At 41.9% G+C, this 16142-nt stretch overlaps 2 protein-coding genes across 3 annotated transcripts in view; one reads left to right on the top strand and one right to left on the bottom strand.

The window, feature by feature from the left end:
• The window catches only part of LOC117951480 (gastrotropin-like), a 20007-nt gene extending 8026 nt beyond the window's left edge, over window positions 1–11981 (top strand). The window contains exon 5 of the mRNA XM_034883194.1: window positions 11949–11981. The gene's annotated coding sequence lies outside the window, so the exon portion shown is untranslated. The remainder of the gene's footprint in view (window positions 1–11948) is intronic.
• The window catches only part of ccnjl (cyclin J-like), a 34857-nt gene that overhangs the window by 18296 nt on the left and 419 nt on the right, over window positions 1–16142 (bottom strand). Inside the window, exons 2-6 of one of the 2 annotated variants that reach the window (XM_034883189.1) lie at window positions 15390–15497; window positions 11730–11940; window positions 2839–3138; window positions 2543–2702; window positions 1–1887 (exon numbers count right to left, since the gene is read on the bottom strand). The exon at window positions 1–1887 is cut by the window's left edge and continues 253 nt beyond it. In XM_034883189.1, the coding sequence (XP_034739080.1) occupies window positions 1365–1887; window positions 2543–2702; window positions 2839–3138; window positions 11730–11940; window positions 15390–15467 (1272 nt within the window). In that variant the 5' untranslated portion in view covers window positions 15468–15497 and the 3' untranslated portion in view covers window positions 1–1364. The remainder of the gene's footprint in view (window positions 1888–2542; window positions 2703–2838; window positions 3139–11729; window positions 11941–15389; window positions 15498–16142) is intronic. The other variant, XM_034883190.1, reaches the window with a different exon arrangement.

Raw genomic sequence — 16142 nt, 5'->3', positions numbered from 1 at the left:
CCCCAGACGCTGCAGTAGCATCCACCTTAAAGCATAATAGCACAGAATAATGGGAAGGCCGCTAGTTTCAGCCTTGAAACCTGAGCCTGAATAAACAATTTCTATGAACAGGGACAAAGAAAACCATACGTAATCAATGGTGCGTTTCTAAGTTGGTATAAAAAGCTACAATATATCAAACAAAAAATGAAAAAGGAAAGAAACAGGTCATCATAAATAAAAGCTATGGCATGTTTCAATGGCATCATATTCAAGTAATCTTGTTCAAGTCCCTGATACTTAGTGGTTCATGTAAACATTGGAGTCATTAACAGACACAGAACCAACAGTTCATAAGAAGGCAGCAGCAATTCATATGTACAACAGACTAACAACGTCCACGTCTCCTTCACCGTGCTGGTCCAGTCACATCCGTTTGTGTTCAATTCTTTGAGCGGTGCCGGGGACACTGAAATTAAAACTTTAGTACGACAAAGCCTGCAGCTGCCAGACAAACACATTTTCACCCGGGTGTGTGATGGCTCTGTCACGAGGCTCGACTTTGGAGATGGGAGGGAAGAGATGACGAGGGCAGAGAGGAGGAAAGGAAAAAACGAAACACAGCAGACGTGTTACAGCTGCGGACTTCACCTGCTGTGCTCAAAACAATTAATTCTTCGTCCCCTCCGAGGGTTTATCTGGTGAGGAATTCCCAGAGGGGCCCTTCAGCTCCAACAGAGACTGCAGGACTTAGATCAACACTTGCTGACGCTCCCAACTCAAAGGCCGCGATAAGTCTCTATTTCTTCTTCTTCTTTCTCTCTCAAATGGTGGCTCAAGAAAAAACACCAGCCAAATATTCCTCGCTAATAAAAAAAGGGTTCAATTTTTGGAATTAGAAATTAAGAAAAAAAGAAAATCATGTCAAGCAGCAAGATATCCTCATCACTCATACTTTGTGAACTGTGCACTTCTAAAAAAGTCTCAGTTATTACAGGACTGAGAACAGGCACTGAATGAGGTGGGTGTTGGGTCACACTGCTGCTTTCATCTCATCCACAGTGATGATCATAATAACACAGATTTATAAAACCAGTTCAGAATATGGCAATAACATTTTTGCAATGCCTCAGTATTTCAAGGTGGAGGAGCATTTGTCATGTCAGTGTGATAACTTCCACTGGGTCTGTCTTGCCTTTGGATCTCTGCTTGCGTTTGAGGCGTCTCTGTGTGAGGGTGGGGGGAGTTGGACAAGCTGAAGAAGTTGCAGAGCTGACGGAGAGAGAGTGAAGGTCTGTGAAAGGATATTTTGGGGTAGGGAATTGGGTCGGAAGCATAGCAGTGCACTCCCGCAGGGGTTTGTCTTCTCTCTCCGTCTCCTGGCGTCACCTGTCAAAGCAGCCCGCTGTGAAAGTGTGATGAGCCCCCAGGTAGCCCCCACTGTAGGCCATACTCAGACAGTGGCGGGGCTCTCCGGCAAGGGCCATCTGCACAGAAATGGGGCCCTGGAGTGGCAGCGCACGAGTCCCCGGCTGGAGACCAGAGGTCAGGGTTGGGTATGAGGGGAACCCAACCCCAGGAGTCATGGAAGGAGTCGCTGTTAGGAGACCCATCCTGTGGCTCTGAAGGAAGTCCTGAGACATGTTCACCATAGGCCCCAAAGCCTGGGAGTCCGCTAGCGCCTGCAGCTGGGACAGGGACGGGGAATGCTGGGAAAGGTGTGTGAAGGCATCCGGCTGAAAGAGCAGCTGTGGTGTGGAGGAGGTGGAGGAGGAGGAAGACGCTGGTCTCTGGAGGGCTGACACTGGAGAGAGGTGAGAGGTCTGGGGATGAGAGTGCAGAGAGGAGGCCCGATGAGGAGGAATGGATTTGGTCTTGTTGGCTTCCTTAACGTCATTGTCATGAGCACTGTTGAAAGAAAAGGTACATGGAAAAAAGATGAGAAATAAATTAACAGCTATCCAAGCAACTGAATTAGAACTAAACCCATCCTTGCACTGGAGGAAGAGGGCAAAGTAAAAGGTGACTGCGTAGAAAAACCCATTAATGGGGCAGAGACTTTGGTCCGTACCAATCCTTTTTATTCCCACACAATTAGAGTGAAGGTGTGCAAACAATTACACTTAAACATGCACACAAATAAACACACATCCGCGGACCAAATATGTGCAACTTAATTACAGTTGTCAATTTGCAGAGCACTGAGGCTAATCAGCTGGGATTATCAGATGGACAGGCTTTGTCAGACGATACAAACATAAGCCTCCATTGGTTTAAGCACAGCTACCTTCTAATCCAAAACCATGGCAACCAAAAATATAGAGTTGGGGCCTTAATGTCATCTACCATGAGTTGCCCACTACAGTTCAAGAGGTGTGTCTGCAGGCCTGGTTCTTTGTTACAACTTTTATCTCTACTTGACACGTGTGTGTGTGTGTGTGTGTGTGTGTGTGTGTGTGTGTGCGCACGTGTGTATGTATATGTGTGTGTGTGTGTGTGTGTGTGTGTGTGTGTGTGTGTGTGTGTGTGTGTGTGTGTGTGTGTGTGTGTGTGTGTGACTTACAGCAGCATGAGCTCAATGCACTGGGTGAGGTGGTCCCAGGTGTAGCCTGTTAGGAGATGCAGAGCAGTCGTCCAGCTTGGGGAAATCTGAAGGCAAATACGAGATGCTGCCACACATGCAGCGGCCACCTGGGACGGTCGGAAACTCAGGAAGGCATGGTCTAGAAAAACCCAGAGATAAGAGTTTGGTAAATTATTTGATCCAACTTATACCGCCAAGCTAATAAATTCCTGTCCAACACCTCTGGAACAAACATTGAAGCAAAGTCCAGTTCACCTTTCTCCTCGCAAACCCACCTTGCAATGAGACTTCCAGAAAGTAGTGAGTGTATTTGTCCATGAAAGCCTTGGTCTTGGAGAGGGAGGAGAGGGGCCAGCCGTTGTATAGGTCTCCCTCCTGCACCGAGACATGGAGGTAGTAGTCAATAAAGTGGGCAGGTGTGGGCATGCACAGGTTCCAGCCAAAGGTCTCGAGGAGCAGAAGCTCCATTTTGATCAGATCCTTCTTGTTGAGAACCAGGTTCAGGCTGCACATAAATCCCAGAGAGTTCAGCTGCTCCAGTTTGGGAACGCGGTCCTCCTTCTCCTCAAATTTACCTGGAAATGAAGGAAGAAATGCAGTGAGGTTACTAAACAGTGTTTAGTGCAATTCACATATTATGACAGTTTGAGGCGACAAGCAAAGACAGACTTCCCATTCCCATGAAAATGATTTTTACAGAGCTAAAACAATCCAAAATAGACCAAAAAAATAACAATGTTTACATACAATTTATTATTTAGGTCAATTATCAAGCAAAAATGGCACATATTCCAGTTCCTCAAATGTGAGAGCAGCTTTACTCTGTATATCTTTAAAAAGTGAAACATTTGGGGTTTTAGACTCTCGGTCGAACAAAAGAAAAAAAACTACAACAATGTCCCCGTCACCTTGGGCTCTGGGAAAATGTAACAGGCATTTTCACTGACTTTTTATACACATTTAATGGATTAATTTAAAAAAAGTAATCAGTAATTTCAGCTAATTTATTTAACTTATTTAGTAATTGTCAATAATTATTGTATTGTAACTTAATTTATTTAATAATTTACTGTAAATCAAAGCCACTTGGGTTACACTTATTAACAATTATGTCAATTAGCCAAACTGGAAACCAACTTAATCTCTTTCAAGGATCATATTAAAAAATAAAATCCCTTGAAATGGATGAACTAGCTTTAGAAAATAAGGAGCAAGGAAAACTTCAACAGAAAATAGTATATGTTCAGAGCCAAAGTTCAAACCAGTCATCTTGATGTGGGCTGACAATAGATCTATACAACGATACAATGATTATCATCATCTGTAGCAACATGGAGCAGGTTTTTGGTCAGCACTAAAGAGCTTTACTCCAGTTTACAGAAAAACCTAACCAGCGCCTGCTAAGCATTAGCAATTAAGTCAACTACTACTGAACATCTGGCTATAAAGTGAAGCTATTACACTAATAAGGAAACATCACAATAAGCTTACTGAGTGTAGGGCCACTTACTGTGGATTACACAAGTCACACTTTCTATGAAATAAAACAGTCAGCTAGATCCCTGTTTTTCTGTTTCTCTCACTCCAGACATTACAGCAGTGCCATTATGGTGAGCCCCCTCCCCATCCCAAGACATCCTCTTTACCATGGCAACAGCCACAAGGCCTCAGGGGTCCATGTGGCCAATGAAAAGGGGTGACTTTGCCTTTAATCCACGGGTCCAACATGCCTCCTCTGCTCAAACTTAAAGAATGAGGGCGAGGAGATGTCAGGTTACCTCTAAAAAGCATGAGCCTTAACTACACACAGCTTCTAGTAGGACGATGTGGGGACTGGTAGAACTACAAAGGAACTGATAATTATAGCTCCGCCTTTATTGGATTTTTTGAGGCCGATATAAATATTCTAGAACACAACAATGATTTACAGACCGATAATTGTAATTGTAATTGTTTAGATAAAACATTTTACAGCTATTCTTGATAATGATAGTGAACATTGAAAATGACGCAAAGAAGGAATAGAAATTTCAGAAGTTGGTGCTATAGGCTATGCATGGCGGTAATCCGCTGGTAAATACAGTAGAAGAAGTAGAGGTTGCAGACCGAATACAGGTAATCTGACCCATGTATAGAAGAGAGAATAATAGAGTGTTCTTCAGGAATTTGTTTTGATAGTGTAAGTTGTAACTGTTCTTTAATGTCACCTTGTATTGGTCATGTTTCCTGATTTTCAGAGACAAAGACACGTTATGGGAATATCAGACTAGGGGCCGACAACAAAGCAGCTGGTCGCTCACGTGCTGAATGTTTGCTACGTCAGCTGATTCTGCAAAAGCTTTTCCAAATCCAATTTAGTGAATCAACTCTTTTTTAAAAGGTCATAATTGCTGACAAATACTTTACATTAATAAACACTTTTCCTCATAACCTTTTTACAATGACATTGTAGTATGTTATTAATCATTCATTAAATGGGTGGGTATTGTTTGTAATTGCAAAAAGGGGGATGCAAAGTAAAGTATTATTACTTACCCCCCCACCCCCCCCAAATAAGTGCACCTAAGTCTTTCACAAACCTAGGGAAAACACTGCATACACTACTGCCTGCTGACAAAGTGCCACTTTGTCGTTGTGTAATTACTTGCCATTATATCCACTATGTAGAATTTTTTAGTGAGTATCAGCTTTGTCAAAATATGCCTCCAGTTGGAAATCACAAAAACACTTCTGTCGGGGTTTTTTGAGGCTTCTAATCTGAAGCCACGGCAACCAAACATTAAAAGTAGGGGCTTTATTGAATTTCCCGAGCTGGAGTTATAAGTGGATACTCCAAGCAAAAATTGTCTGCAGTGTCTTTCATGGACCTCATTTACCTCTTTACGCCCATGTCCCAGTGAGAGGGGTGTCTTCCTACTGAGTGCGAGTTTTACCACTAATGTTGCGACCCACCATTAGGCCGGGCAGGAGAGAGGAAGAGAGAGGGAATGGTTGAGAGAGCATGATGGGAGGGGTGTGGGGGATCTGCAGCCCAATAGGCCAGAGGGTTAATTAGCAGAGAGGCAATAATGGGATCTCTCCAGCAGAACAGGAAGCACTGTGAAACGGGCTGATTACACCCACCAGGGCCTTTCCACAGCCCAGTCCACACTTGCCCCATTCTTTCCCCCTCATATCCTGTAGATCAGTACTCTGTCTGCTACTAGACTGCTATGTCCACACAGACGCTGCCATAAAACACCATCAATGCCCCCAATCTCCACACAACCCCAGCTTCTTTGATCTTGAGAGACACTGAGCAAGTCCATCTCCTCATTGTGCTCTGTGATTACTCCTCTGGTTTACTACTGTGGGTGACCAGGCACGTGAGACATGGGATGTCCAAAAGCTTTGAAAATAAAAAATAACGCAACTTCAGAAGGACCTAATACAGTATGATTAGAGCCACAAACCAGTTTGACTTACTTTTAAAAAGAACTCCTGTGTGTATCACAGCCTGTATGACAAAACAGTGGTCTCACTCAAATGAGTTAGCACAGCAACGGGTCCACCACAGAGGGATGAAACCTGAAAGAATACTTACAAAATAAACCTTCAAAAATATGATAAAATCAGTTATAAAAACAGCTGCCGATTGTGTTTCAGCTGTAGTGATAAGACTTTCTGTACTGAAAGCAACATAATTCTTTTCACTACTTAAGTTTGAGGAACATAAACTACAGAACCCTTTTTCCCCAGCCATTTATGCCACATTTATCAAAGAATTTGTTTGTCTCATTCCAAACATTGTCTGAATGCAGAATGATATTAGCTGATTTAATATTTAGATAAGGAAATATCTGCTCCAAGAACACGTACATAAAAAAAAAAAGATTTGATAGTTTTCAATACTTCATATTAGAAACATTTTCCACATACTGCACTCGTCAACCATAAACATGAAAGTAGACTTACCCATTTTAATATCTTGTAGTATTGCACTATTTTACTGTTTGCATCAAAAGCACACATGTACAATCCTACCTCAAACAAATATAAACCTTCATTTAGTGTATTGGTGTTTGGTACGCCATTAAACTTTCTGATTGTGTTTGATCTTCTCACTGATACCTTGGACCAAAAAACCCCAATCCAGCCTCTTGTACTATTTTGCTGTTGTCACTGTGAATGCGGCCTGAGAGAAGATGGTGCATTCCTCTCCTGTGAGAGTCTAACTGGAATGCAGGCGGCTAAACGACCCTATCTTAAATCAGCGAGCAGGAAAGAGACTGATGAAGAAGAAGAAAAAACAGCTTCCTTTTTATCTACACCAACTACCTTTCCATACACTGCAACTGAAAGAACAATTATCCCTTCTGACGGCACCCGCAGGGGACGGCGATGATGAGAGAAGGCCAAGCAAACAAGGAGAAGTTAAGAGGTCAGGGGTTAGGGAGAGGTAAGGCCGGGATGCAGGGCCTCCTCTCAGGTGTGCTGTTGGGGGAAGAGGTGGAGGTGGGGAGGGATTTAGAGTGATAGGGGCAAGAAACCTGAGAGCTGCATTCTCACACAGAGACAAAGGCCTCCATTTCTGTTGCTCTTCAGTTTGAAGATGTCATGTAATTCCAGTCCATTTTGATCAGTCCTCCATTAAAATATAAAAATGTAAACGTATGGTGAGCACAATCAATTTTATGCTTTCAGACCGTTTGGATTACCACACGTAACACAGCACCAGCGGCTAGTAATTGTTGACTCCATTTTCCAAATGGAAAAGTTAACATTTCTTGAAACGAGAATCATAACTGGAAGCAAAATTGGAAAAAATGAAATCAAAGACTCAAAATGAGCACATTGTAGCGGAGCCACAAATTAATCCAATAAAAAAATATACTGCTATTTAAAATAGACACTATTTTGCTAATAAAGAGTTAAGTGGGAAAAAAACACTTAGGGAAATCTTAATTTTCTTCCTCATTGTTTACTTCTTTTTCTCCTCCACTGGACCGCCATGGAGGAATTTCCTCTGCTGTTTAAACTCCTTTTATATGCAGGTTCATCTTTCATTGGGAGTGTGAAATTGTTCACAGCACATTGCAGAACCTCCGTGTTTCCACCCCTGGCCCCAACAGTTCTCACAATGTAGACCCGGGCTGACCCTTGACCCCTGATGCTAATGCCTGGGTGAATTAGAAACCCAGCCCTGTGTATTTGTGTGTGTGTGAGAGTGTGTGTGGTGTGTTTTGGGGGAATCCAATAACTGGGGGTGTGAAACGCCTTGCCGTACGGGTGAGAAGGGCTGACACAGGGAGTGTGTGTGGGCAAACAGAGCCTTAGGCATTACACAACAAAATACGAAAAATGACTTAATTCAAACATTCATACATTACAATTACAGACCAGAACACAAAAGGTGAACTGGTGCCTTGGTAGCTAATGAATGATATTAACTTTTTCTAACCCATCTATACATCTTTACATAATTTCTTTAATTATGGGAGCCACACATGACAACAGTTCAATCGAAATTATTGTCAAACCTCTGAGAGGGATAAAGGGGGATGTGGGTTCCCCACTAATCTACATTTCAGGGCACCCTGCTGGGTGGTTCAGTTCTAACATGTCCCATTTTGCAGGCCACTACCTCTCCCTCCCTTTCTACCCTGTTTAACATCAGCAACAAACCTGCCTTTGAAGTATCGCTCCACTCATTGCCCAACCCCCCAGGGATATGGGGCTGCTTTTACTGGCCGCCCTGTCCCAGGACTGGCTGTCCCTGACAAGGTGAGAGAACGAAGGGAAAACAGAGCCGGCGGCGAAATGTAAAAGGACACTGCCAGAGCCCAGTCGGTTAAATGGTTGGTGTAGAGCAGTGCCCTTTTCAATTGGGAATTCTGCAATGTTTTCCTTAATGTGAATGTTTCTTATAATCACACACACAAACACACACAAAAAAAAAAATCATAGATTGAGTTCACCACAAGGTTTCCACAGCAACCATCTCCTCATTTAGCAATATTAGCTCCCAGCAAATCTCCCCCATACATACACACACACACACACACACACACACACACACACACACATACAACCTCCACCCCTCAGCCTCTGCGCCCCTCCCCCTCTCTGGGAAGGGTCTGGTAGCCTGGCTGGCTGTCCTGCTTGCATTGATGGGCTTTTGTTTGAGGCCTGAGTCGGAGAGCATATGGCAGGTGCCCCTTAGCACACAGTACCTCCCAACCCCCGGGCTTCGAGGTCTATTTAAGTGCACCGCGTTGTCAATATAAGTGAGCTTCTTGTGCGTTTATGCGCTTTTATTTTTTGGTGAGAGAGCATTCACTGAACAAGATCGATTAAATCTAGTTTCAAATCAAGTTTCAACAAGAACATGATGCAGAAATACACCAAGCATTGAATGATCAAAATCAAGTGCCAAACAATAAACTTAACTATAAATATATAAATGAAGAGTAAAACATTGTGACCAGGTTTACTTGCTGGCAACAGAGGCATGTCCATGATGTCATTTACCATAACTGATAGCTGCAGTATGCAGAGCTCTGACTTCAGGGACCCTGACCTGCCAGGAAGACGGATGTGATCACTGCAGGACTTCATGGAATGTAACACAATGGAAACTAAGTTTGGGGATGTAGACTTACTTAAATAGAAACATGCAGTACACAAAGTCTTCACTGAAATTCACATTATTTTGGTTTCTTGGAGTAACTAGTGTAAAAAAGGTGAGATCTCTAAACAACACAGCAGCCAATAACATTGAAAAACTGACTATTATCTCATTCCTGCAAATTAAGAGATCATCCATGAGAACACACACATACACACACACAGACAAAAAAGAGTAACAGGATTAAGGGTGACTGCTGAGAGGCACAAAAAGGTAGTGATTAATTAACCAAGTGCAGAAAGCAGAATCCTTTATTTAAAGAAAAACAATGTATGTGCCTGTCAGAGGCAGGCAGTTGGACATGGGGAGGCCGTTCAATAACTAGGCCAGATTCCAAAGCACCTCAGGACAGATAAAAACCCAAGACAACTTTGAATCAAACCCCCTTTCAAGCCTTCATCAATCATGGCAGAGACTCACTAGAGTCCTGGAGAAGTCAGAGGCAGAAGAGAAGAGAGCCTGACTATCTGAGCCACAATCAAAAGATGCAATAGAAACCCAGATTAATCTATTAGAGAACAGAAGAACCTCTGACCAGTTTGGCTTAATAATATTTATAACACTCGAACAAACTGTCAAAGCTATTCCTGGATTCTCATGAGATTGCTTTTAGATAAAACCTTTCAAGTCTCATATTCAAATTTAATCCACCACAGAGACTACTCTGATTGCAAACATGGCCTGTGCGCGACTACAAATACACACGCATGCATGCATACACAGAGCCCTCCCAAGTGAGCGGGCCCTATTCCAGACTCCCACTTAGACGGCATCATTAGTCTAATTACCCATGATACCAAGGGCTACACTAATGTACAGAAAACCTCACAGTCTGTTAATCACAAGACAGACACAGAGAGACACTAATAACTACCACAACCTGCACCATGCATCAGCAGGGGCAGAATGAGTTCCATACCTGGAACTTTACACAGAACACACACAAAGACAAAATGTTATATTTCACAGGAGAGAATCATTTTTGTTGGTTACTAGTTATCACTGCTGCAGAAACACTCACAAGCAAAGCAAAGAATAACATCAAGCAGTCAACAGTCTTGAAAGGGAATTTATATCCAAAACTCTAACTTGAATGTTTTAAAGCTGCACTGTGCGATCACCAAGTATCTCTTCAGTCAGACAGCAATTTTAAAGACAAGGCTGGTTGTAAGGAAATCTAGTGAACAGTAATGTATAATGTCAACAGAAGGCTTCTGTACTCTGGGTAGTATTTACTTATTTACATTTTTGTTAACAAATCCCATTTCCTTAGTACGTCTGTCAATACTTTCCAACCTCCCTTTCCTGTCTATCCTCCAAGCTCTGCCCATTTGCTACTACTGGAGACGCAACTCCACTGGCTGCAAAAATAAGTCAGTTTCTATAGAAGACTTTGGAAAAAAAAAACACTTATCACTTAATTTATTACCTCCAACATTTTCATGACGTGTTTATTGCCTTAATCATAAATTTTAAGTCTTCTTCAATACAGCATAATGTTAATTTTGTAAATTAGGGTCCCATTTATTTTAAAATTGACAATAAAAGCAGGGGATGTCTTAGGGGCATGGCTACATGACTTTTTAGTTTTTAGGCATTGACCATACTTTCATCTTAAACTGCGTGCTTCCCTTTAGTTAATTGGAACCTAAAATGTCTTACTCAGCGTTATGCCAACCAAGGTCTGAAAACTTCAAGCTGATCGCAGAGAAAAGAGCCATTAGAGAATTAGCCTGAAGACAAAATGGATTTGTATGAGTGGGGAAGCTGTCCTCTGCAACAAATCACATTTTCAATGACAGAGGGGTAGAAGAAAAAAAAAATCCCAGATTTGATTAAAGGACATTTAGACCTTGGCATGTGTGATACTATTCATCTCTAAGTGACTGAATGGGACACACACACAGCAGCCCCAGACATGTTGTTGAAGCCAGTATCAATACATGTAGTTGTGCAGACACACGAGTAATGCCAGTTTCTCCTAAAACAATGAGACACTCATCCTTCCACAATGGAAACCTTGCTCTGTGTTTTGCAAACAAACATTGCAGCTACAGTTAACCGTTGACAAAGACTATAAGATCAGTCTGAAAAGTGGAGCTGAAAGACAAAATGCCATCATGGTCTCTGGAGTATAACTTAAATTAGCCTTGTTGCAGGAAGTATTTCACCTTGTGCCATCTGTGCATAAACCACAGTCACAATATCTTGCTTAGCACAGACATTTTCCAATGTAGCCCTTCTGCAAAAAAGCGGAGTATTTCTTTTCTCTAAATTTACAGAAAAAAAATACACTGCTTTTTTATCTTAGTAAAGATATCTCTATAGTAGATTTAGTTTTAGATAAAAAGAAATTAAGTTTCCAATATATCAGTTTAAACACATCTAAGTCTTACAAACATTTATTTAAAAACCACATAATAATGTTTCTTCTTGTCAAGCAAAACACCTGTCAGATGGATTTAGGGGACAAGGTGGAAAGCTAGAAAACGGACTTACTAGCTAGGAGCAGACAGGAGAGGGCGATGACATAGAGCTGCTTGACAGCCACATCATAGTGGTCCATGAACAAGTCCAGTAGGTAGACGGCCAGGTGACGCGCTGTAGGGCATAGCTGGTAGCGATTACTCAGAATGGCCAACAAGTCCGCAAAGTACCGCCGCATGCCAATCTGCGGAGAGTGAGCTCGGTAGACCGGCAGCTTCAGCTCCTGGAGAGGGAAAAGAGAAGAGGTGTGAAGGAAGACGCAAATGATGGGGGGGGGGGGGGGGGAGCAAGGAAGAAGCAGTGAAGGAAGAAGCAGTGGAGAAATGAAGGGGTTGTAAAGTACATGCGTAATAACAGTGAGCCATGCATGTATCCTGCTGACTGGGTTTAACTGCTGTCAGGAGAGCTGATGTGTCTAAAAATACTCTGGGAATAAAAGCCCCTTTACCGACAAAAATTCGTGATTATGCTTCAGCCTCATTTCAATTTCATTTAATTCACCATCGCTGCAAAGAAGAGGAGCTAATTTGGGTCATTCTGGGTTCATTGGGTTCTCTGAGCAATGGGCTGTGGGTAGTCGTGTGTGTGGGTGGGTGTGTGTGTGTTTGGTGGGGGGGGCATGGGTGCTCCAGTAGAGGTTGAGTAGTAGATAGGAGTAGGTTTCACCCCTAGCACATCTCCTATTCATGTTCAATTAGCTGCATGTGTTTCAAACTGAAAGGAAGACACTTGGGGGCATTAGCATTGAATCAGCCTTGGGTCTCTTTACAATCAGATACAGAAAACAGGAGAGCAAAAAGATCCAGTTTTAAAATGTACCTCAGAGTGAGCAACTAACATTTAGTTCTGAAAGTGCAGACTTACAGCACATACTTGATCTGTCTTTAAGCTGCTTATATCAACAACAACAAAAATGTTTTTTGCTCTCTGTGAATCGGAATAAAAACAAGGGCTTTTGGATTGGATTTAATAAGAGATTACGGATTGCTATATTAATCTCCTTGAATTCAAACAGTGAGGGGTCCTTATATGAGAGAGGAAATACAGAAAACATCCACACCATGTCTGGACTATTGTTTAGGAACATCCCTGACTTTTGGCTGACTTAAACAGTTCCAATGTGGCTTTAACGCATGACGCGTTTCAGAAAAGGAACTCAGAAACGCATGCTACCTTTAATACTTAAAATATTACAATTCTCACTTTCAAGTTTAAGCAAAAATAACATTTCGAGCTAAACCAAAACAGCAATGATGCTCAGACTGACACTTCAATGGCATTTTAAAATAAACAGTAACCCCCTCCCAAATCCACATATAGCCACTCCACCCCCGGTGCCACAACCGACCATACCACCCAATCCTCCCCAAACTCTCCTCTCCTCCCACTGCTTCAGCCTCTGGTCCATCTGTCTGTCTGGGGGTACAAGGGCAGCAGGAGAATGGGGGTGGATGTGAAGGGTGCGGGGGCTGCTGGAGTCTGGAGGGGCTGCGGGGGGTTCTGTGTGGGGTGGAGAAGGTGCCTTTGTGGGGGACCCGCACCATAATTAAGGATTCCACAGCTGCCTCCGCCTGATTTGCATGTCTGATAATTTGCCACATGCTACACACCACTGCTATCTCCCACATCAGGGCACTACCACTGCAGCAGACGTCATTAAGGCTGGATGAGACCATGGGGGAGCAGGCGCCATGCAGGAAATGTGAATACTGTGTGAAGGCCTTTTTACACACAGCTCTGACACTCATTTCACCATTCCTTTCCATGTAATCTTACTGTGCTTTCAGTTTACCCACATCTGAAAACATACAGTCATCAAAAGATTTTATCAAACCAAATGATAAATTGTTTAATCCAGAAAAAAAGAAGAAAAGAAAAAAAATCAGTATTGAAAATAATTAGTTGCTGGCCTATTGTTTTGCCCAAGAGTAGACCAACACTAAAACATAACAGGTAGATCAGAGAAATGCAGCAGATACTTACAGTTGAGAAGCAGGACCAAGTAAATCTAAGGCAGTTTTTACTTGACAAATGAATTAAGTGATTATTTGATAATCAAACGTTGGTTATAATAATGAGACCGTGATTGGGTCGGAGAGCTTTCTACTTCATTCCTTAAGTACAAGTAGTTCAGCCTTTAATAGAGCACCAGGACACTCTGCTGTTATGTTAAGAAGTGAATGTAAGCTCGTAGAAGGGGGGGAATCAAGCCTTTATATGAGACAAGAAAAGATCGTCCTTCTGGAAAACCTATCTTCATGCATCGTGAGAAGAGCTCCAACGATTAATCGAGGAAGTAATCAGAAGATTATTCAATAACTAAAATAATCATTAATTGTAGCCATAATCCTGAGTTACACAATCAAAAGATAACAAGAAGCTGGAAAAACACACTGTTCTTAAACGGTCTGACAGACCTGTGTGTTAAAACAGAGACAAACAAACAATATGTTGGCTGTTACAGGTGCCGGAATAAAGCAATGCAATCTAATCCGTTTAAGTCTAAAGCATTTCTCAATTCACAATACACAACTTCACAGCATTTACAATAAGGGCATTGCATCATACTGTGATAAAAGTATGTTACTTGGGATTTTACCAAAAAGCTGATATAGGGCAATCAAGCCTGACATTAGACCCAACTATCTCTCTCTCTCTCTCATTATAGTATATGAGAAAAGAGTGGGTGTGTTGTTTAGTTTCCAGCTCTGCGTGCAGATTTTCAGTCTAATTGATGTCTCACTCTGAGTCACACTCTGTCCAGCATGAGTAAACTGCGTGTAAATGAATGAATCATATGTAGGGCTCACAAAGATCTGACCCACTACAGTCCTCATTCTACACATTTATGCAATCACCGGTACGTTCAGGCACCTGATATCTAAAACCTGATCCGTATTCATCTCCCTCAGCGCGACGCTGGCAGCAGAGTCCCAGTCCAAAGATGCCAGTCGAATGACAGATGTCTCCATTAAAGTGACACATGGGAAGAAATATGATCACGCTTCGAGGTTAATTAAGACATTTTCAATTAATGAGCCTTAACTCCTCCATGTAATCTAATTTAGATCATGTTAAAATAGACAACAGTAACATGTAATTATAATTTCTCTCCAACTTTGAATACACTGTGTAGTGTATAATATGCTGCTGTGGAATATCAGTGCAGGCTTGTTGGTCTTCATCACTAAAATGTCAGGAAATAGTACCAAAACAATTCTCTCCATTTCGTGTCAATATATTGACTGCATAAGGCTGCAATATAAAATTATTTTCATAATAATCTACTGGTCTTTAAAATGTTACACATTTCCCTTATCAGTTCCATTTTTACTATTTCCTAGCGTCTTGTTTTGTCTGACCAACAGTCAAAAACCCAAAGATATTTAATTTCTTATGCAGAGAGAGAGAAAAAAGACAGAGGCAGTGTTTTTTGGCCATTTTTGAATTGACTTAGTCATTATTTGCCTGATCGTTTTTGCTTTAATTATTTGTCTGTTGTTTTAATCATAACACACAGTGCAACACACTGTAATTCTCAGGTTGTTGGAGGATGAAAAGGCCAAACAGACTTATTGGTTTCTCAATGTAAATGTCAGGCTTTGTCAATCAGTCACACTCAAAACAGGGTAAACGTCAACAAAACAACAGATTCCCAATGATGACACTCACCTTGATGCGGAGCGATTGATGGATATCTGCAGCTAGCTGTCCTTTCCACCATTGCAACTCCCTCTCCATCTTTCCCATCCAGAGGAGGTTTCAGGAATCAAGTTTTACCTGCCAAGACACACGTGCCCAAAATGTATTTAAAAAAAAAAAAGAGTTCAAAAACTTTTTATACGTGGGTGGCATGCTGGGCTGAGAGTGGCGAGAAATACTTAATGTTAAATTTTCAAAACAACCATCTGATACACGGGAGAGTGAAGTTAAATTAAAGTTAGTCGGCACATGTTCTTATTTGAATGGATTATATGATTTGATCAAATAGCCAGATGCGTGTGTTTCTACTGACAACTAAAATAAGGCGATCAAAAACTGTTGAGAAAAACAGTCGTTTTGAGTTTATGGACACCTTAGTAATCCCACAGCAGAGGTCTGTTTCCCTGCATAGGCCATTTTCTCTGCTCGGAAATTTAAATGGCTCAGTTAAATGCCCGCTCGACCACGCTGTAGGTCAAATGAATCATAGCCGTCTTTCACTAATGCCAATGTTCTCGTGGTTGTTCACCTCCAACGACAAATAGGCTAACTACAAAGCTCACACTTTGGTATTCATTTTAAAAGCGTCTTCACCACGAGACAGCGGCCAAACAGGGGATACACAAGTTAACTGGCCACAGAGCACAAATACTCGCCTCGTTGAAACAAAAACAACACATTGCTTTACAACTTAACACTAAACTCCTCATTTCTCACACACGG

The sequence above is a fragment of the Etheostoma cragini genome, chromosome 10 (assembly GCF_013103735.1).
Source record: "Etheostoma cragini isolate CJK2018 chromosome 10, CSU_Ecrag_1.0, whole genome shotgun sequence".
NCBI lineage: Eukaryota > Metazoa > Chordata > Actinopteri > Perciformes > Percidae > Etheostoma > Etheostoma cragini.
Note: the sequence above shows the minus strand (reverse complement) of the source record. Positions and strands in the feature narration are given on the sequence as shown.